This window comes from Sinohyriopsis cumingii, chromosome 14 (genome assembly GCF_028554795.1).
Source record: "Sinohyriopsis cumingii isolate HCF-2022 chromosome 14, ASM2855479v2, whole genome shotgun sequence".
Taxonomy (NCBI): Eukaryota; Metazoa; Mollusca; class Bivalvia; order Unionida; family Unionidae; genus Sinohyriopsis; species Sinohyriopsis cumingii.
In genome coordinates this window covers 117,892,592-117,914,279 of record NC_142974.1, presented here as the reverse complement: position 1 = coordinate 117,914,279, position 21,688 = coordinate 117,892,592, and the positions used below count along the sequence as shown (strand labels likewise).

General features: G+C 35.4%; 1 protein-coding gene across 4 annotated transcripts in view; it reads left to right on the top strand.

Annotated features, from left to right (window-relative positions):
* Positions 1-5,003: 5,003 nt before the first annotated feature.
* The window catches only part of LOC149784691 (UDP-N-acetylglucosamine transporter SLC35D4 homolog), a 60,736-nt gene continuing 44,051 nt past the window's right edge, over positions 5,004-21,688 (top strand). For 2 of the 4 annotated variants that reach the window (XM_089932729.1, XM_089932725.1), the window contains exons 1-3: positions 5,004-5,087; positions 16,634-16,755; positions 19,550-19,596. In XM_089932729.1, the coding sequence (XP_089788855.1) occupies positions 16,681-16,755; positions 19,550-19,596 (122 nt within the window). In that variant the 5' untranslated portion in view covers positions 5,004-5,087; positions 16,634-16,680. Of the gene's footprint in view, positions 5,120-5,735; positions 5,991-16,633; positions 16,756-19,549; positions 19,597-21,688 lie in introns of those variants that run through there. The other 2 variants (XM_089932728.1, XM_089932727.1) reach the window with 2 other exon arrangements.

Below are 21,688 nucleotides of genomic sequence, written 5' to 3'. Positions count from 1 at the left end.
ACTAGCATCATGTTATCAATGGTTCATTGAATGCCTAGTATCGCAAAGCTCATACCAATACATACTATCAATGGTTCATTGAGAGCCTAGTATCGCAAAGCTCATACCAATACATACTATCAATGGTTCATTGAGTGCCTAGTATCGCAAAGCTCATAACAATACATACTATCAATGGTTCATTCAATGCCTAGCATCGCAAAGCTCATAACAATACATACTATCAATGGTTCATTGAATGACTAGTATCGCAAAGCTCATAACAATACATACTATCAATGGTTCATTGAGTGCCTAGTATCGCAGAGCTCGTAACAATACATACTATCAATGGTTCTTTGAATGCCTAGTATCGCAAAGCTCATAACAATACATACTATCAATGGTTCATTGAATGACTAGCATCATGTTATCAATGGTTCATTGAATGCCTAGTATCGCAAAGCTCATACCAATACATACTATCAATGGTTCATTGAGTGCCTAGTATCGCAAAGCTCATAACAATACATACTATCAATGGTTCATTGAATGCCTAGTATCGCAAAGTTCATAACAATACATACTATCAATGGTTCATTGAGTGCCTAGTATCGCAAAGCTCATAACAATACATACTATCAATGGTTCATTGAATGCCTAGTATCGCAAAGCTCATAACAATACATACTATCAATGGTTCATTGAATGCCTAGTATCGCAAAGCTCATAACAATACATACTATCAATGGTTCTTTGAGTGCCTAGTATCGCAAAGCTCATAACAATACATACTATCAATGGTTCTTTGAATGACTAGTATCGCAAAGCTCATAACAATACATACTATCAATGGTTCTTTGAATGACTAGTATCATGTTATCAATGGTTCATTGAATGCCTTGTATCGCAAAGCTCATACCAATACATACTATCAATGGTTCTTTGAGTGCCTAGTATCGCAAAGCTCATAACAATACATACTATCAATGGTTCATTGAATGCCTAGTATCGCAAAGTTCATAACAATACATACTATCAATGGTTCTTTGAGTGCCTAGTATCGCAAAGCTCATACCAATACATACTATCAATGGTTCATTGAGTGCCTAGTATCGCAAAGCTCATAACAATACATACTATCAATGGTTCATTGAATGCCTAGTATCGCAAAGCTCATAACAATACATACTATCAATGGTTCATTGAATGACTAGTATCGCAAAGCTCATAACAATACATACTATCAATGGTTCATTGAATGACTAGTATCGCAAAGCTCATAACAATACATGCTATCAATGGTTCATTGAATGCCTAGTATCGCAAAGCTCATAACAATACATACTATCAATGGTTCATTGAATGACTAGTATCGCAAAGCTCATAACAATACATACTATCAATGGTTCTTTGAGTGCCTAGTATCGCAAAGCTCATAACAATAATGCTATCAATGGTTCTTTGAGTGCCTAGTATCGCAAAGCTCATAACAATACATACTATCAATGGTTCATTGAATGACTAGTATCGCAAAGCTCATAACAATACATACTATCAATGGTTCTTTGAGTGCCTAGTATCGCAAAGCTCATAACAATAATGCTATCAATGGTTCTTTGAGTGCCTAGTATCGCAAAGCTCATAACAATACATACTATCAATGGTTCATTGAATGCCTAGTATCGCAAAGCTCATAACAATACATACTATCAATGGTTCTTTGAGTGCCTAGTATCGCAAAGCTCATAACAATACATACTATCAATGGTTCATTGAATGACTAGTATCGCAAAGCTCATAACAATACATACTATCAATGGTTCTTTGAGTGCCTAATATGGCAAAGCTCATAATAATGCTTATTATATGTTCATTTTCCCCCCGTTATCTTTACCTTGTCAGAATCGTTCAATATTACCCGATACTTAACTCGCGAGACAATACACATACAGCATTCACGGGCATAAAAGAACTCCCTTCTATTGTAAACAAACAATGGACGCAGACGCCAGCACTTTTGAACTTGTATAGAAATCATGTACACTCGTGTAAGAGGCTCTTTAGGTTGTGGTTGTTTAAATTTGTTTCTGAATGAACTAAAACAAATGTTTCGTGGACTGCCACATACCAGCTGCTTTGGCACATTCCTCGTTGATACAATGTTACCGGTTTAGGCTAGCTACATTATAAAACAGACGCAAGATAATGTCCTTACAAATAACATGCAAATGACAAGTCATGTACTCTCTTCTTTAGCTGGTGATAAGAATGGCAAAATAAAATATACTTACCGTTTTACATCCTGAATTTCCTCAAAATGTATGTTCTTAATTCTGCAAATCCGAATTACATGAGCCATGTCATAGGTTTTCAATATGGATTACACATTTCGAAATTGCGCTGTAATTTCGATGACAAGTGCAATTGCATCCTCCTTACTGCACTCAAAATGAAATAAACATTAAATTCCATAGCGTCTTTTTGATAATTGCAGTTAAAAGACTTCATATTTCTCCCACATTATGATTTCAGACTTTCAATGACAGAAACAGAAACACATTTGCTGATGTCTCCCTGGCTTATTAAATCTCAGGTATGTCATGTGGAATCGTCACATACAAATCCAGTCAATAATCACGAAATTTCCTAGAATCGAGAAACATACCAAATTCTTTTCATTCCAGATCAAATGGAAAAGTTGTTGCAATGCACATTCATTCACAATATGACTGCAAATTTCAATTTTAACTAGACACACCATATTCTTTCGAAAGTTATGTCGAGCGCGCAACTAAGATCAAATTTTTCTGGGCGGAGTTATGTGCACAGTAATAATGTTGATTTGTGTAATGATGAATATGCGCCTGTGTATTTAGTTTGGAATGCGGCATACATTCATTTACGTTGTTTCTTGTAGTGTATTATGTATATATATAATCAAACCTTAGGTAGAATTAAAAAATGAGCATATAATAAAAAGGTTACTGCCTCTGTATGGGAAAATATGAACTCGTTTTGTCGGAAGGATATACTGCACTCCCAAGGTCGTGCAGTATTCCATCCCAAAAACTCGTTCATATTTTCCCATACAAATGCAATAACCTATAAATACAATCAATGGTTCTTTGAGTGCCTAGTAATCCTACGCCTAGAAAGAGGCGTCGATACATTATTAATCAATTGATATTCACCAATGTATGGAGAAATTCCTAGATGATATATATATAATTGTACATGATTTCGTGGACCAGTGTAGTTTTATGTTTGTCCTGACTACTAAAAATCTCTAATTGCATCTTTCTGTTGATCGTTCACAGCGAGATACCCAGATTTCGTTACGTGCGCGAGTGTCATAACCTTTGGTCATACACTTATTAGCACCATCTTTGTAAGTCTTTGGTATGATTCGGTTTGTGATCGAACCCACGACCTTCCACTTCTGAGGCGGACAGTCTAACCACTAGGCCACTGGAGCGGTTATTATGGATTGTGAATGTCAATCTATATACAAATATAGCCAGCAGAGTTTTCAGTTTAGTTCATGTCCTTACGTTGTCTTTATCAATGAACTGCTAGATATTTTAACAACTTGCAATTTTGGTTTTGTATTCTTCGACAACCTGTGTCGTTGTCCGACGGTAGCATGTGATATACTTCTTTTAAGACTTTCAAAACTAGGCATGGGTCACTTATTGAAAATAGGGTTTCAATACCCTATAAAGTGGCGATTCAGATACGAATCCAGTAAAAGTAATATATTTTTTTTAATGAAAGCTCATTGGACGACAAAAGAAGACACATGCGTTAGATTCTTTCAATCTGATGTTGTACTAGAAACAGAATCACGTAGACATTTAGACATCAATACATCTAAGGACAGCAAACTTGATACTGGGATAATAGAGTCCAAATATTAGATAATAAGTTCCCTGTTTAGCTGTATTGATACTGGAGATAATGAATATGGCTTTTATCCACTCACAGTGAACATTTACTATGAAACTATCGCATTACCCCGCGCTTTGTATGGTTGTGGAATCTAGTGCAAATCTAACCGATAGTAAATACTTACATTAGAGAGAGGTCATCGTCTTTGCAAGGATTGTCTAGATACACCCCAAATGACATTGCACTGAGTTTACTGTGTGATTTACCCATTGAAGACTCTATATATATATATATATATATATATATATATATATATATATATATATATATATATATATATATGAATAAGCTGTTTTTCCTAGAGCAACCCTGCAGATTGCCTGCAGCCATTTTGGCAAAAATGTATTTTACTCCGCCTCTTCAGCTTTCAGAACACAAGTGTTAAAACAAAACAGGCTGGTTTTTATTCCAGACATTTATAGAATACTTGAAAAATTTGACTTAAATAAGTTTCGTGGATCGTTCATAATTCAAGGTCGATTCCCAGTATAAAAGATAACTGCAAAGTTTTCGTATCTGCTTAAAAAACTCAAACTATCCTATTTCAATTGCCTATTTACATGATACATGTTTCAGACGATGTGGTGGTGAGGACCTCGTATCCGAATTATCGCTTGCCAGCATAGGCATCCACAGGAATTTGTCGGGGGTTGGGGTGGGCAAAGCCATTTTCAGTGGGGATGGAGCAAGGTGAACATCAAAGGGACTAGGCTTGATAATACTGAACAAATGCATCTTTATTTCTTTTTTAAAAGTCTGTGGGTGGGTAAACACTAACCAACATTTTACCCGCACCTCAAACGAATGCAGACGCACATACTTCCCAGATATATATATATATATATATATATATATATATATATATATATATATATATATATATATATATATATATATATACCATTTCTAAATTTACAAATTCAATAATATTCAGAAGTCATGTGTATAAGAAGAGAATTTGGACATTTGTAACAAACAATTTACATTATTTTCTTTACATTTAACAGTGGTACAAAACCAGCATTATTTCTCCACGGATGAGATAATCTTTCAAATTTCAGACTTGGCACCGGTTACAAGCTCCACGGGGAGGCTACTCCGATTAATTTTTGACGTACTAAAAAAAGATGACGTTCATACGGAAAATCTGTCTTTAGGTGAATTTATGCTTTGAATACAACTGCACGTGGTAATCTCGAAAAAGTTGTTTTTAATCGTCCTTCATTTGAAAAGTGTCCTCTTCAGTTAGGTTGTGTTCAGGAAAAATAATATGGTTTAAAACTGTTACGTGTTTTCGACGAACACCTGGCAGAGCTGTAGTAGTGCCTACTAGCATCACTATATGGTTCCTTAGCTGGTATACTCTAACGCTGTATTATCGCGGGCTTTATATTATCGCGGCAAACGGGATTTCCCGATTAATTTTGGACACGCGCCGTCTAGCAGTTGTTTACATATTTAAAGCTGTAGTCAGTAAGGACGCACATATAGTGCAGCACACTATCGTCTAAAAGGTCTACATTTTTAATAAGTTTACAATGAAAAAGAATGAACATAACTTTTTTGTAAAGTGCATTAATTTACGTTTATCATATAGAAAACTCCAGGCGAACTTGCTATACCAGCATTGGCTTTGATTATGAAATATATTCAGTGTATTGTCTGATGTTTGATGAGTATAGGTCATATACTGCTTGTGTCATACATGTCCTTACAAGGTTAAGGTTGCAGTTTCATTTCAGTATGGACCAAAATTTACAAAATGTTACTTATCATCATACTTCTCATAAATATATAAGAATATAATAACAGTTAAATGTTCTTGAAATCAGTAATATTCCAATAATAATATTAATAATAGTTGTTATATATTCACATTTCATTGCCCACATTGCATTTAAAATTCATATAAAGTTAAATAATAATTGCTTTTAATTTGTAATTTTGTTATTCATGGAATTACAGTTGAATTACATATGTGTGTTTGATTTTATTATTGAATCCTTTCATTTATTTTGGAAATGTTATGCCAGTACAAGCGTGGACATTTCTTTTCATATGTAAGTGGTATTTTTTATTTATTATAATACCTGCATGCTGCCATATGTAAGCTAGGCAAATACCGTGATAATACAGAGTTGTTCCCCCATGGTATGTTAATCTGGGTCAGGCACCATATGCTGTTACATTTACATTTATGAGCTTCGATTGACAAAGCATTCTTATAGGAATAGAAAGAGGGAAAGTCATTGAAACTTTATAAATAATAAGTAAGCAGCAATAGCAAAACAGTTTTAATATGTACCGATACAGGGCTGAGCATATTTTTTTTAACCACTAGTCCAGGACAAGTGGTTTCAGAAAATTCATTGGTCCCACCATTCTCTTCACTAGTCCCACCTTGCTCTTCATTAGTCCCACCTTACTTTTCACTGGTCCCAAAATGGTAATCACTTGCCGAGATTTGATGAGACGTATATACTTAATCCATAGAAAAAACAAACGAAATAATATACAACATAATTATTTCTTAAAAGAATTTAATTCTTAAAAACATTGGTTGTTATACATTTGGCTTCTTCAGGTTCATGTATATATGTTTTAGCTCATGGGTTTGAAAATATGTCCATGTATATATCTGCCACCTTCCGAGTCATATATTCTAGACAGGGATAACAAGCACACTCAGTATCTGTCTTACGTTTTATCCCTCCATTTTCAAACAAATTTACCTTTTCCGAATCGCCATTATTACCTTCCTTGCGAAAATAATTTAGCAAACTCATTTTATCTGCAGAGTAACTACCAGCTTGCTTGACAACTACTTCTAAAGTGATCATAAGATGAAATTTCTCTTAAATACGAACTGAAACAGCTCATTGATTAGCGTAATTGTTTTGCTTCCAACACAATATCACACGTGGAAGTTAATCATCTGTATAATCAATTATAAATTAAAGAATCATTAGTCATTTAATCAGTTCATAAAGGAAACCAACACTGATGTCGGTAAAGTACCTTTCATTAATTTAATTACACTGGCTCTCTGGATTAAAATCATAGTGAGCCGCTGGTTATGATCTAGATTGAGTAAACTCATTGCAGCAAAACCGCTTACAACACTGCTAATTGATTTTACTGGCTTTCTTTTGTTTGACGTGTTTTGATTTGCTGATAATTTGATCGCTTAGCCCAGTATGCAGTCGAGTGGTAACAGGATGTAAATGTATACACGAAGAGGAGTAGAATCAAGTATTCAGTATACCTGGAGGGCATGATTGGCCAAATAAAGGTAGATGTAGTGATTAAAGCACGAAAATAAGGACTAGCCTGACTTTTTTAAAAAGCACTTGTCCCAGACTATTGACTATGGGATTTGCTCAGCCCTGTGATAAGAACATTAAGTACTGCGATAATGCAGCGTTCCAGGCTTATGCTTTCAGGGCATAAAGTAACCTGTGAATATAACTTTTTATATCAATGCCTGCATAAGATCCTTTATTAAATATAGACAAGAATTACAGCTTAAAGGAAATACAAGATATCTGTGTTAAAGTAACATGACAACCAAAGCAGTGACAGTTCCGCCAGTTGTATGTGAGGCAACCTAGTAACTTATATTTGGGACATCTCTAACTGTATCAATGATCCATTAAGTGCACAGATTAACTTACCCTGGCAGTTTGTTGCAGATGTTGATATTGGGACATTTACTGTGCATCTTGATTTGTAGTTACAGAGACACAGAGCATTTTCAGCAATTCAGTTTGTTTGCTTTTATGCTTAGGGTTTGTATTTGTAATCCCTTAATAAAGGAATCAATAATGGATTGATTAATTAGGCAGGCCCTGGGATTTTCTTTCAAGTGAGGTTATTATTATTTTTTTTTTTACCTTAAGATAATCTATTATTCAGCTAATGCATATAATAGTTTTCTGTTTAAATTGAAGCCAATTTTTTTTAAGCTATTCAAGAGAAGGAAATATTTTTCAGAAAAGTCCCAGGCCTCCTTTTCCCACAGCTGAAAATAAATGGTTGGTTAGACTGTTACTCTTTGTATTGAAACTTATTTTCTTCTCTAACTGATAAATACAAAACAAACTTCACCACTCCCTCAATAACTTGTGCCCTGATAATTTGTGAACATGCTTTTAACAGGGATCTGGCATGGATCACATTTTTTTAACTAGAATATACCTCCAGAAATGGCCCCTATTTGTTGAACATGAAAACATTGCGATCAAACTGGTAGCTGAAACTTTGATATACCATATTTTATTGTTGAAGACAGTTAATTGTCCCCGAAATTTGAATCAACGTCATAATTTGTTACATTTTCTTTCAAATGAACATTTTAGTACACTGTAAATAACAATATTCAACAAAATTTGATCATGGAAATAGTCACTAACATCGAACGGGACAGCGCATTGATAGAAAATACTAATTAAATAAGTTTTGTCAATGAAATTCAGGTCTTTGTTCTATCTCTAGTTCAGTTTAAATGTAGTCCTCATAAATGCAATGTGCCCTCTTGTATTCAGACCTAAAAAATGTCAATCTACTGTCACAGCTTTGTCCATGAGCATTTGTGTGAGAACATAATTAAGTGCTCTTTATATCTGACTTGAAGTACTTCTTGTATTGCTGCAAAGAATTAAAAACAGACCTTCCGTATATACTTGCTTATAAGCCCTTTCACATATAAGCTGATCCCACAAACTGAATAGGTATAAACACTAAAAAGTGTATGACCCGCGTATAAACCGACCCACAACTCAGTAACATGTGGTAAGTTCTAAATGCATAATATTTAGGCAAACATATATTAACAAATATTATTACAAAGAAATGGTGTAAACTTTCTTCAAAAGTAATTTATTTAATTTTCTGTTTTCTTATTGTTTCTTCCTTATTTAGATTTGTGTATAATTTGATCGAACGATGACAAGGAATGAGCATTTGTGAGTTTCTGTAACACTACCTCTCCCTTTTCACTCAAATATTGTTTGCTAATGAAGTTTCAGAAATAATGCTTCAAAAATTTAGCTAATGCCGTAAAAGCTGAGTTGTAGTTTGCTTTGATCTAAGCAACCTTACACCATACCTGTCAACTCTCATGCTGGAAGGGAAAGAAACTCTCACAAATTTTAGGGTCGTTCCACACCTACCTACCAATTTCATAATGTTTTCGGATTTTTGCAGAGAACACCCGATTATTACATTATGTCTTTGATTTTCATTTATCGTTAAAAAGAAAAGCCCTACATAAATAGATATATTGTATGCAATCCATGGAAGCAATGCTCTGTTGTATCACCTGTGAATATTGTTTGTGATGAAATATTTACTTTACTAGAAAGAATTCGCTTTTTCAGTAATAGAATGTTAAGTTTAAATATTACACACGTAAAATTACGATTTTTTTTCCCACTACAACAATACAAAATCAGAAAATAAACCAGAACAAAAAATAAACTACAACAATAAAACTGTCAACAATTAATTTAAATCCCAAGAATATCACTTTGAATGCTGTAACTCCATATGCTATAGCACCATTCCCACCAAAGACACATGAGTGAACACCTGGCATTTTTAGACCATAAATACGAACATTAATTACCATCGTTAAATTAAAAGAAGGAATGAAAATACATAACACCAGCATATATGTTCTCAAAAGACTAATTCAGACTACATATGTTTAAAGTAAACAATACTAAATGCCTTATGAGTTGACAATAAGGAAAAAATGTTGTCTATATGAGGCGAAAATAGTTGCCACATGTACGGTACCATGAGGTTGCCTATTTAGGTACCTCTTAGTTCACCAGAATTGGGAATCCTTTATTTGCCAATCAATTGCTGATGTTTGCATAACACACATTAGTGAAGAACATGGTTTCTTTGAATTATGACAGAGGGCCAGTCATTTTCACAAAATAGTTGCAACAGTAAGCAGGATTAACTATTAATCAGTTGCGCTGGCATTGTTACTTGTTTATTTATGACTAACCTTTAGCTATTGTGCAGTTTGGCCACAGGTGACGTGAAAATGAAAATATGGCATGTCCTGGGGGAAAATCAGGGGCATCACAGGGAAAAACAGCGTGTCCTTTGTGAATTTCACGCATATTGGACCCATAATATGTCATTATTTAGTGAAAACATGGTTTCAAAAATGCCACAAAACACCTCCCGATTTTAGGTCCCAATCTCCCTACTTTTTTTAATTCATTCTCCCATCTTGGATTTTGAAAAGTTGACAGGTATGCTTTACACTCTGTTTTACAAATTGCAGTAATTGGGCTAATATTATGGAATGAAAGGCAATTACACATCAATGTACTAGTATAGTTGCTGGTCAAAATTCACTCTTCACACAAGCCAGTTTCAGGGTTTTAGTAGATTAAACTGGCCTGAATTGATCTCAGAAAACAAAGGGCAAATCTGCCAATTATCGACAAAGGAGATGCCGAAACATCAAGCTTGCCATCGTGTAGAAAGTTATGATGGTGTTGTCTAAACACAAATCTAAAAACTAGATTGATGTTGATCTTTGTTGATCTATAATGAAAATTTTAGCCTTTATTATTACCATTCTTCATGAACATGTAACAGTTATGCTTGTTACATGCCTTTTGTATAATTAAATGTGTGTACCTTTTCATAAATATTACGTCAGTTTGTAGGACCACTTATTTCATTGAAAATGAATAACTTGTTAGCATGTGATTCAATGTAAATGAAACAGCTATTAAGGACTAGGTGAAATTTTATTTGGAAGAATACAATTTGGTCGAAACAATGAATAAAGCAAAGTCTGTGTCTAATGCATTTGGTATAAATAAGGATATAAGTGACGCTTTGCACGATTTGCACTGTGTAAGTACTGTACATCATAGTACAGCCTGGTCTCCAGGGGAGAGTCAGCCGGCTTATGAATTATGAAGTCTGTATTTACCTATATTTAATTTCATGTTCGAGAAATCATAAAATATGCACATGCAAATAATAACAAAATCAATCATAGTACTTTATAAGAGTTTAATAATTGTCGGGACACCGAAAATGATTTTTTTTTACATGTATATGTCGTAGGACATTGACAAAAAAAAATTGTGTCCCAAGATTTACAGCCATTACAGTAGTCAGCAAAAAGACTTTAAAAACTGTCAAGTTTAGACATTGGCCCTCGGATAAGCTGACCCCTCTTCTTCCAGGGATTTTTTTTCTCCAAAATTATTTAGCTTTTTATTATACCTGAGTATATACGGTACATTGTATTAATTGTGTTTTTTGTATCAGATATGAAGGGCGTGAAATAAAATGAAAAGTTAAAATGCATGCAAAAGCTACCAGTGTAAGAGCTATTGGTTATAGTTGTGTGCTAGGTCAACTCATAAAATTAATAAGTCAAATGCTGTTATAAATATTGTTGTGTAAGTAATATAATCAAACTACCTTAAATTGACCTATGCTAATTCACAATTGTGATCAAAGGCAACCAAGCAAAATGAGTACTTGGTGAAATAGGGTCTGTTAAGAGTTAAAATAAAATTCCTGACTTGGCACCTAGAGATGTCCTCAGAGATGAGAATCGTCACTATTACTGGAATCATGGCATCAATAGTTTACTAACAGAACAATTAAAAAAAATGAGTTTTGACATTGATGATTGTTTCATGAAATGATTGTCCCTAGCTTTTGAAAACATGAATCTCGTTTCATTGTGAAATCAACAACAATAAAAAGCTCTGATGTAATGCACAGTGTTTTCACATACATATGATGGTTGCTAAAACCAGTTTAAAGGTAGTTTATACAGAAAAACAAACGACTTTGTTAGAAAAAGCTCTTATTGACAATTATTCCCAAAGTGATTATAAAACATACTAAATGATTCCCTCATGCCCCCCCCCCCCCCCCCCCCCCCCCGTTTTCTCGTTGTTCAGTGACAGTGGCTTCCTTTATTTCTTCGGACATCCATCAGTAACTCATATCCTCACCTATAGTGCAGTCAGTGTGCAAGAAAAGTGTTAGAGACAGGCCCATGGCTGGTGCATTTAAAAAAAAAAATCACAAGCCGTCTCAATTTCCATAAGCCCAGACTCCAATTTCCATGTATCCACACAACATTGCTGCACTTCAGATATGAAAAGATAAGAACAAAGTCATGTTAAATTGTCTTGTATGTTTATTTTAGAACTCAGAAATATTTCAGGTAAAGCAGTGTTTACCTCCAGGTTCTGAGGTCAGTGATTATCTAATGTCTCTAACAGTGTCCATACCAAGTGGATCGACAGTGTTTATGGTCATTAGCCTCTGAAGCATGTCATGCTTTGTAAATTATGTTTATACTTTTGATGTTGTTCGTAGGTGCTGCTTAATATGTTTAACCTAAATTTTATTATACTTCTGTGACCATTAGCATTTGACAGTTGAATTTTTATTAATTAAACTTTAACTTGAAACTTATTGAAATGCAACAGCAGTTAAATAAGACCATTACAAAAATCAGATCACTTGAGTTTTTTTGCCGAAATCATTTTTAGTCAGTGTTTCTTTTTGATTTCAAGATGGCTGATTTTTAACCAAAGACTCGAAGCCAGTATGATCACATTTGGTCCGTTTATTACTTATATTATCTGAAAATACACCCCACGTTTAGCCTAAACTCTCCAGATTACAACAGTAAAGCAATCAGTTAATAGCTTGCTGTGTATACACACAAGTCGGACCAAACATCATTGCGTTGGTTGCAAACATTGTTGGATCCTTTCTGATACCACTAGACTGGTTCTGCCTGGATTCAGTAATGCACATAAATATCCAAAATTAGAATCACAACTTAAAGTATGTGAGCAGTAGTAGGATTAACCCAGGCAATCTGGTCCCCATTTTGTACCCCATTCAGAGGTCACATGATTCATTTATATGAGATGCTTACAGTATGCTAAGTAGGTGATCTTTATAAGGGTAAGGGACATGGGGATAAATTTTAGTAACTTACTGGTCTTTCAACATCTTGAAAAACATTATGTATTTTAATCAGCATGATCAAAGTTTTCTCATGCAAATTATTTTTTTATACAAAAGAATCAGACTGGCACATCACTTAGAACACAGGAGGGGCTTAATGTTAAATCAGAGTTGCTCAGGGCATTGTGCTATTAGATTTTTTTTAGCACTGTCAGTCTGTTTTTGGACCCTCTTGTGCATGAATTATTAAGGAAGAGGTGTATATATTCTTGAACAAAATACATGCAAACCTTCTAGGCAGTTTTGGAGGGTTTTTGAGTCTCAGAAAGTTTTCTTATATGCCCACATTGGCTGAGCCTGAGACTCGAACCTATGTAGACAAAGGTGAGATGGTAGTGATCGGTATAGGCGAGTACTTTAGACCACTCAGCATCCTGGAGCCCCTTGTAATTTTGAGAACAGGACATTTACTCTTATATGCCTAAAGAAAATGACTGGAACTTTAAATCTGAATAAATCTGAATAAAAATAAAATACATTTTCTTTGACAATGTAATATACTTTCAAACTAAAAGTATCTGATACACTTCACATTATCATACGTCATCACCACATGCACAGATTCCCAAACATACAAACATTTAATACAAAATACACAGTTTTTTCAATTTAAAGCCAATGGACAGTGGTATACAGTCACTGTGTTACCTTCTAGTTGCTGAGTACAAATTATCTCATTTGAGGGGCTTAAAGGTGATATAAAATATAAAATATTATTAAATAATTATTAACTAATTATTAATAATTATTAATATTAAAATATTATTTTCATCTTCACACTCGTTATGGATGGTACTGTAGTTCAGACTTCACTGTCGGTATTGCTGGATCTTTCTGTATCTACCCTGAAACAGGTGTTAATATGTTGAGAGGTGTTGTACTCTCCAGAATTACCAATATCTTCATGGTGTTTGCAGTTTGTGCAAGGTAAAAATTGCTCCCACTTGCTACTGTTTTTCATGAAGTCAGATTCCATCAACCATAAGTTCTGAGATTTAGTTTAGCTGGGTTCTCTCACTTTGATGAGGGCTTATCCTTCCCAGAATCAATTGCCAGCAAAAATTAATCACGCTCCCATAGTGACACTCTGCTCCTAATTTTATTATTCCAGCATCTGAAATAATTTCATTGCATTTTAAATATGAAATAAAAGAGATGTTGCTGCTGATAATGATTATAATTTGTAATAAAGATGGCTTAAATATTCAAGGCAATGAGGTGTAATAACATTTGTTTTCAAAATCCAACTCTGATTTATGTAATTTCAAATAAATTGGGATGTTCCACTTGTGTTCCTTACCTGTGCAAATTAAACCTCAAGTTCAAAGAACTATCAAACACAAAATCACTTTTGTTATTGTAAGTCAAAGTAAGTAATCTCTTAAATGGTGTTTGTTTAATTCAGACCATCTTTATTTTTGAATCACCTGTATGACAATTATCTGTGTAAAATGCCCATTTTTCTGTGCGTATTAAGCATATAGCTATAAAAATGACAACTGTTTACTGTGTACCAGGTGCAATTGGAAAATCAATGGTAATCTAGTGGGGAACTCTTGAGGGGACAATTTAGCTGCTACAAGTTTTTACTTCCAAGAATGTTCAGTATTCAGTGTAACTGAAACTATTGGACATAAATCTCCATAACATATTTTGTTAGAGAGTGTCCATAATGGATCAATTCACACATTACTCCATTCAGATTCTCTTAGTCATTGTCTTTTGTTGCAACTTGATACTGAAAACAGGGAATGCGAAACAGGCTGAATGTGCCTATCCAGTTCCCCATGCTATTGGAAACACAGAGAGGAAAGATTAACCAATACCAGGATTGGTGTGGGTGGGTGGGTGTAAGAGAAAAAATCAGATTAACATCATAAATTCATATCTGTTTTCAATACACACTAGAGGGAGATGGAGATCTATTCCAGGATGAATATATGAATATATACACACACACACACACACACACACACACACACACACAGAGCAGGGACTAAAAGTGTGTATGTGTGTGTGAGAGAAAGATTATTATTTTTAACATGGCTTTAACAATTTTTCAGTCATATCAGAAGTCTGGAGTAAAAGAAACAACACACACAATAAGAAGAGTAAAAGAAACTAAATAAAATAAAATGATTTTTGATGCATATGAGAGAAAGAGAGTTCTACAAAGGAAAGAAAGCAGAGGAAGGAAAATATTTGAAGTTGTTAGTGTCGTTCGTTTGACACCATTTTTCAGCACATTATTATAGGCTATACATGGTGGCCAGTATAACTGGTAGAGGAAGAACCCATTTGGGTAGAACTACCAACCCACAGGAAGGTACTGGCAAACTTTCTCAATACCCACATTTTTGTCAAACCCAAGGCTCAAACCCAGGTGGACAGAGGTGAGTTGAAAGTGATCTGTAAATGCAAATGCTTTTGACCACTTTGTCACCTGGGACCCCAAAAATATTTTAAGAGAGAGAGACATATTGGGGTACTTGTGAATGTTGGAGTAAGAAAAGCTAAGTGACTGAGAAAGAATTGTGAGAGGAAACTGTGAAAGAAAGAGTTAAGTGTGAGTTCAATTTATTAGTCATAAATGAAAACTTTATTTTTCTTCTTATTTTTAACAAAACAAAGTAATTTATATCTTACCTAATCAACATATAACTAATTAATTTCTGCAAAAGGTTCTGATGGCTCCCATGGCCTAGTGGTCAGAGCGTCCTGCTTGGATGCGGGAGGTCATGGGCTTGATCCCTGGCAGAGTCATACCTAAGACTTACTAAAATGGTACTAACAGTTGCCTCGCTTGGTGCTCAGCATTAAGAGGCTAGTGTTAGGACTGGTCGGCCTGGTGTCAGGATAATGTGACTGGGTGGGACATCATGCTACATGTCTGTGACATCATGTCCCAGTGCTAGGCATCACTATAAACTACCACACTGCAGACATTGTAGCAATTTGACTGAAAAATTGTTAAAGCTACGTTAAAAATCAAAATCACACATGCACACATGCAGTCAGTTCAATCACAGACATTCAAGTACATAATAGTTGAGCACTATAATTATATTAACACTGTCAATATTCATGTGTGTATTGACTGGGTTATAAGTAAGCTCCTACACTTTGGAGCGGCTAAAAGCTACTATCACTTTGATCTTCCTATAAGTCTAGGTACAAGTAAAACCCATTATAACGCGATTTGTTATAATCCGATTCCACTTACAACTTGATGGCAGCATGGCTCACATTTGTTAATTTAAGGTGACTGCTTTTTTTTAAATTTGTGAACACATGCTATCGAAAAAGCCGATTATTCATATCCCTAGCAGATTTTGTGATGAAGAGATTAGTTAAAACTGATGCCACTTTGAGTCCACAAGTCCTCTCATGCCCATCAGTTTTTTTTAACTTGCCTGGTTTGGTGTGCTTATGGTAAAGTACATATGACAAAGCAGGTTTTTCAACTTGTTTAGAATGTCCAAACAATAGATTTTTCCAGTGCTGGTTGAACTGTACACATTAGATGCAAAGTAGGGATGACTTTTTTATTTATTCTTAAATTGTATAACAAAAATATGTCAATGTACCTCAGCAAAAATCAGCAAATGATGTGACCCGAAACTTAAGGTTTTATCATAAAATTTATGTTCTTTTTCAGGTTGTTGCAAACCATGGGAGGCTAGTTTCCTATGATATACCAGAGGAATGGAAAAGAGAAAGATTCTGATACTGTCTGTAACATATTGTGCGCTGTTTGTCGCAACACATTTTGTTAACAAGGTGAGATAATACTGTTTCAAAATGTATTTTCATGCAGACTTTGTAAAATTCTTGGTTGATACAGATTTGTATATCTGTTTAAATTTACTTTAAATGTGATTTGTGATAAAACCTATCAGCATCTTTTTGATTGATACACTAGATCATATGCATCAAAATCTTGTCAGTTAAGAAAGAATTGTTGATATTTACATGAAATCATATTGCGTTCTCTATGTCCCTCTTCTGGAATAACCTTTGGTCTGTGAAATTTTTCAAAACATTTACAAGAAATAAGTTGCAATACATTGACATGTTTTTTTTAAGCACAAATTTCTTGATCTTGCAGTACCATGTGGGATGGAAGCAGCGGCTAAAACCTGGCTAGAACATGCTGATAACTATCCCATTATTTTCCAAAATTAGAGACATTCCATCAAATGATCATATCCAAAGAGAGTTAACTCTTATTGTACCATATGGGAACATTGTGTATGACATCATTGCTGTGTGTTCTAGCCTCAGTTTGTGAAGCACACAGTGCAGGTGTTACATTGAATGTAGTTTTCATCATTACCAGTTGGGCGCAGATTTTTCACGGGGTACCTATCTTTGAGAATGATAAAAACAATAAATTTGCAGTTTGACATAGCAGTTTGTTCTTTACATTAATAACTAAGCAGCTATTATTATGTGGTATAGGGGGAAATCCTGCTATAGCACATTGGATGGAACCAAGGTGTGCTATAACGATGGTTGGGGCCATGGTGCCCTATAAGATGATGGTTGGGGCCATGATGTGCTATAACATGATTATTGGGACCATGGTGTGCTACAACACGTTGGTTGTGGTCATGTTGTGCCATAACGATGTTTGGGGTCATGTTGTGCCATAACGATGTTTGGGGTCATGGTGTGCCATAACGATGTTTGGGGTCATGTTGTGCCATAACGATGTTTGGGGTCATGTTGTGCCATAACGATGTTTGGGGACATGTTGTGCCATAACGATGTTTGGGGTCATGGTGTGCCATAATGATGTTTGGGGCCATGGGTGCTATAACACAATTGCTGGGGCCATGGTGTTCTATAAGACAATAATTAGGGTCACATTGTGCCATTATTTTATGTAATGTATCATGCAGTATGGAAACGAGTTACTTAACAAGAAAATACTGTATCTAAGTCATCTACACAAAACAATGGAAGGGGTGGGTGCAAAACTATGGGCTTTAAAGATGCAATTACCAAGTTAAACTGATGCATATTAAATGAGATATACTATATGATTTGTCTGAAGTCAATATAAGAATTAATTTCAGAAGAAAATAATGGAAGATATAGGAGAGTTAGGTTTCAGTATGGAGTATGCAAGTTTATGTGTCAGGGTCACTCAGGAGTCTTGCATAAACTTTACATCTTGAGAAACTTTTTAGTTGGGTTCCATTTTAAATCTGAATAGTCAATTTCTTGATAACAAGTTCATGCAAACTTCTGAAAAGCTCTATAAAAGGCCTTCAATTTTTTTTCATTATTCATGCATGATGAAACTGAATTTGTTTAATGAACTATGCTGTTTCTCCTTCAGATATGTTCTCTAATAAGATTATATTAGGAATATTAGCCTCCTATGTTGTGTTGCGAAGGGGAAGTAATGGGCAAGAGTTAATGCCCTTTGTCTATTGATAAAGACAGAAAAAGATAAATTTTTATCTTTTAGTAGGGCTGTATTCACATGGTTGTAGGCTAATATTCCTAACATAATGTGATTGGGTAATTATTCACACAGAAACATAATTTACGTTAAAATTTGCTTCCTAGTACAAAACTGGTATTCAGACTTGGAAAATAACCTTAAATTTTTATATTTACATAAGGATGAAAAACAGTAAATACCATATTAGCAATGATCCATAGCAGTTAGCATGTGTATATCAGAGTGGCTGGAAATGATGCTTGCTATTAGGAAAAATTATCTCCATCATCATTATTCTGTTTTTTAAAAAAAAACATTGCCTGATTGTTGCACCAACTATTTTTTGTTGTGTGATTATTTTTGATGCTTTACAATCACTTATTAATTAAGTAGGTAAATTAATGAATTTATCAACTCGGTTTGTTTTTGTTTTTGTTTTTGTTATGGAGTTTAATGCCATTGTTCAGCACCAGATAGGCTATACATTGCAACCAGTATAACTGGTTGAGGAAGAGCTGGGGAAAACCCTGGAAGGACCATGAGAAGCAAACTTTCTCAGTCACATTAGTTGAGCCCAAGACTTGAACCCATGCAGACATAGGTGAGATGGCAGTGATCTGGAATGGTGAGCTTTTTAGACTACTTGGCTAGTTGAGGTAATCTTGGTTTTTTGAGGAATACAGTACATTTTTGTCGGATTAACAAATAAAACATATTTACTGCAGAATTAAATCAGACTTGGTAATAATTCTAACATTTTAGAAATTATTGATGAAGTTATGAAACTTCAGGAATCATGCCATGACTTTGTTTTATCCAGAAGTGTTTTATAACAAAGGATGTTTTAGCAAGAGTTCTAATTCATAATGTTGGCTATATCAGATGAAACTGATACCTTTGAATTTCAGTTTAACATTAAAGTTGGATAAGTGTGAAAGTGCTTATTCAGCATCACATGGACATGGATAGTCACTAGATTTTAACAAACACTTGTTTGTAAATTAAGTGTGATGTTCCAGTAAATGTTTTAGTATAAGAAAATACTGAATACTGTAGCGCCAGTTTGGAAGAAAATATCTTTACATTTAAACTATCAAGTTAAATTGTTTATTTTTCCAGTATGTGTTGTCAGTTCTGAAGTTCCAGTACCCCACTATCTTTCAAGGGTGAGTAGAACCAGTGTGTGAATGTGTTTTGCAGAGGAACCTCATGAATCCAGACTCTGTTTATTCAGAAATCTTGCTGTCTAGTACTTTCAAAACTATATACCATTTGATTTTGTTTGGCGGTTGAAAATTCCTTAAGCTTGAGGTCCAATTATGTTTATCCTCAGTAAGTGCAGTGGACTCTGAATTGAATCATAACAGGTATGTTGACATGTATGTGTAATGTAGATGAAAATTGTACAGCACTTAGCCTAAATAGTGTACCAACACATCAAAGTCCTGCAATTTAACCGACGCTTGTGCAGATTTTGCTTCCCTGTGTGGGATATTTGTTTTAAACCAAAGGAGTCAAAATTAGGACAAAGTGGTGCATCACATGCCAGTAATTATTACCTTCCTAAATAATTGGCTTACCCATCAATTTGATTGTTTTGAACATGAAGCTTTTAAACTTTTTCACGACTGAGTATTAACCCATAATACACTCAAATATTGCTGACAAAGCAGATTTTTTTCTTACAATCACAAGCAAATTATGATTGGAAATTATGTAATCAAATTTTCATTCTTATATATTTATGTCAGTTTAAGGTTTGACCTTTAGATACTATGATCTGTCTTAAGCCAAATTCTGTTTTTGCAGTCTCCACAATAGAAGAGAATCTCTTGTAGAAACAGAATCAGTAAACTCATGTGCCAGTCTATTATTATAGTCCTATAGTTTGTGAAGTCTATTATAATGGTCATATAGTTTATGCAGTCTATTATAATGGTCCTTTTGTTTGTGCAGTCTTTTATATTGGTCCTATAGTTTGTGCAGTCTATTGTTATGGTCATATAGTTTGTGCAGTCTATTATGATGGTCCTGAAGTTTGTGCAGTCTATTATAATGGTCCTGAAGTTTGTGAAGTATATTATATTGGTCTCATTGTTTGTGCAGTTTATTGTTATGGTCCTATAGTTTGTACAGTCTATTATATTGGTCCTATAAATTCTACAGTCTTTTATAAGGGTCCTTTATTTAGTGCAGTCTATTATATTGGTCCTATAGTTTGTGCAGTCTATTATATTGTTTGTGCAGTCTTAGCCTTGTCAGGCAGTTCATCTAGGAGAAGGAAACTCTGATTCAAAACCCACCAAGTCCCATCCATTGGATGATGGCTCCACTGCCTTGTGGATATCTTTGGGAGAAGGAAAGGCTATGGGAGTAAACCCAGACAGAAAATCCGGAGTGGAGCCCCCAGGGCGGCTGGGTGTCGACTACAACTTCCTTCTGGCAGCTCCTGCATCCAAACTGGTGCCAAATGTCATGCTCAGCATTCCTTTGGACCCCACCAGCAAGGACAAGAGGGGGATCCTGATGTCTGGGCAGCCCAGGATCTCCATAATCCATGCCCAGGCTTGCGCCCTGGAGAGGACACTCTAGTCTCGCTACTGAGTGAGGAAACAACACGGAAGCTGACAGTTTACAGGTTATAAGTCCCACCCGATTGGCGTAAGGAGGTGGTGCCATGGGTCAGCTTTGACAGTGGGAGGGTTCATCATGTCCCACTGGCCGACTATCGCCCGCCTCAAGCCGGGCAGCCACTGGTCAATAAAGTGTTGACCTGCCATCGTCTGCCTGCTCCAGTGGGTGTCTGGAGCTCAGTGTGTTGTTCAGCATGACAAGCAGACAGTAATTCCACACCAGACAAAAGAAACAAGAAACCAATAAAGAAGACTCCAGATCTTCGATTTGCAAGCTGGAATGTGCGCACCATGTGCACAGGCATCTCCGACGACCTCAGAGAAGTGTATGACACCAGAAAGATGGCCATCATCGATAGAGAACTCACCAGACTAAATATCAGCATAGCTGCCCTCTAGGAAACCAGGCTTTCCTCTAGTGGCTTCCTCAGAGGGGAAAACTACACCTTCTTCTGGAAGGGTCAAGAACCTGAGGAGCCCCACCAGCACGGAGTGGGCTTCGCCATCAAAAACAATCTCCTGGCCTCGGTTGAACCTCCTGCAGGGGGCACTGAGCGTCTCTTGTCCATCTGCCTCACCACTGCTGCAGGTCCTGTCATCATCATCAGAGCCTACGCCCCCCACC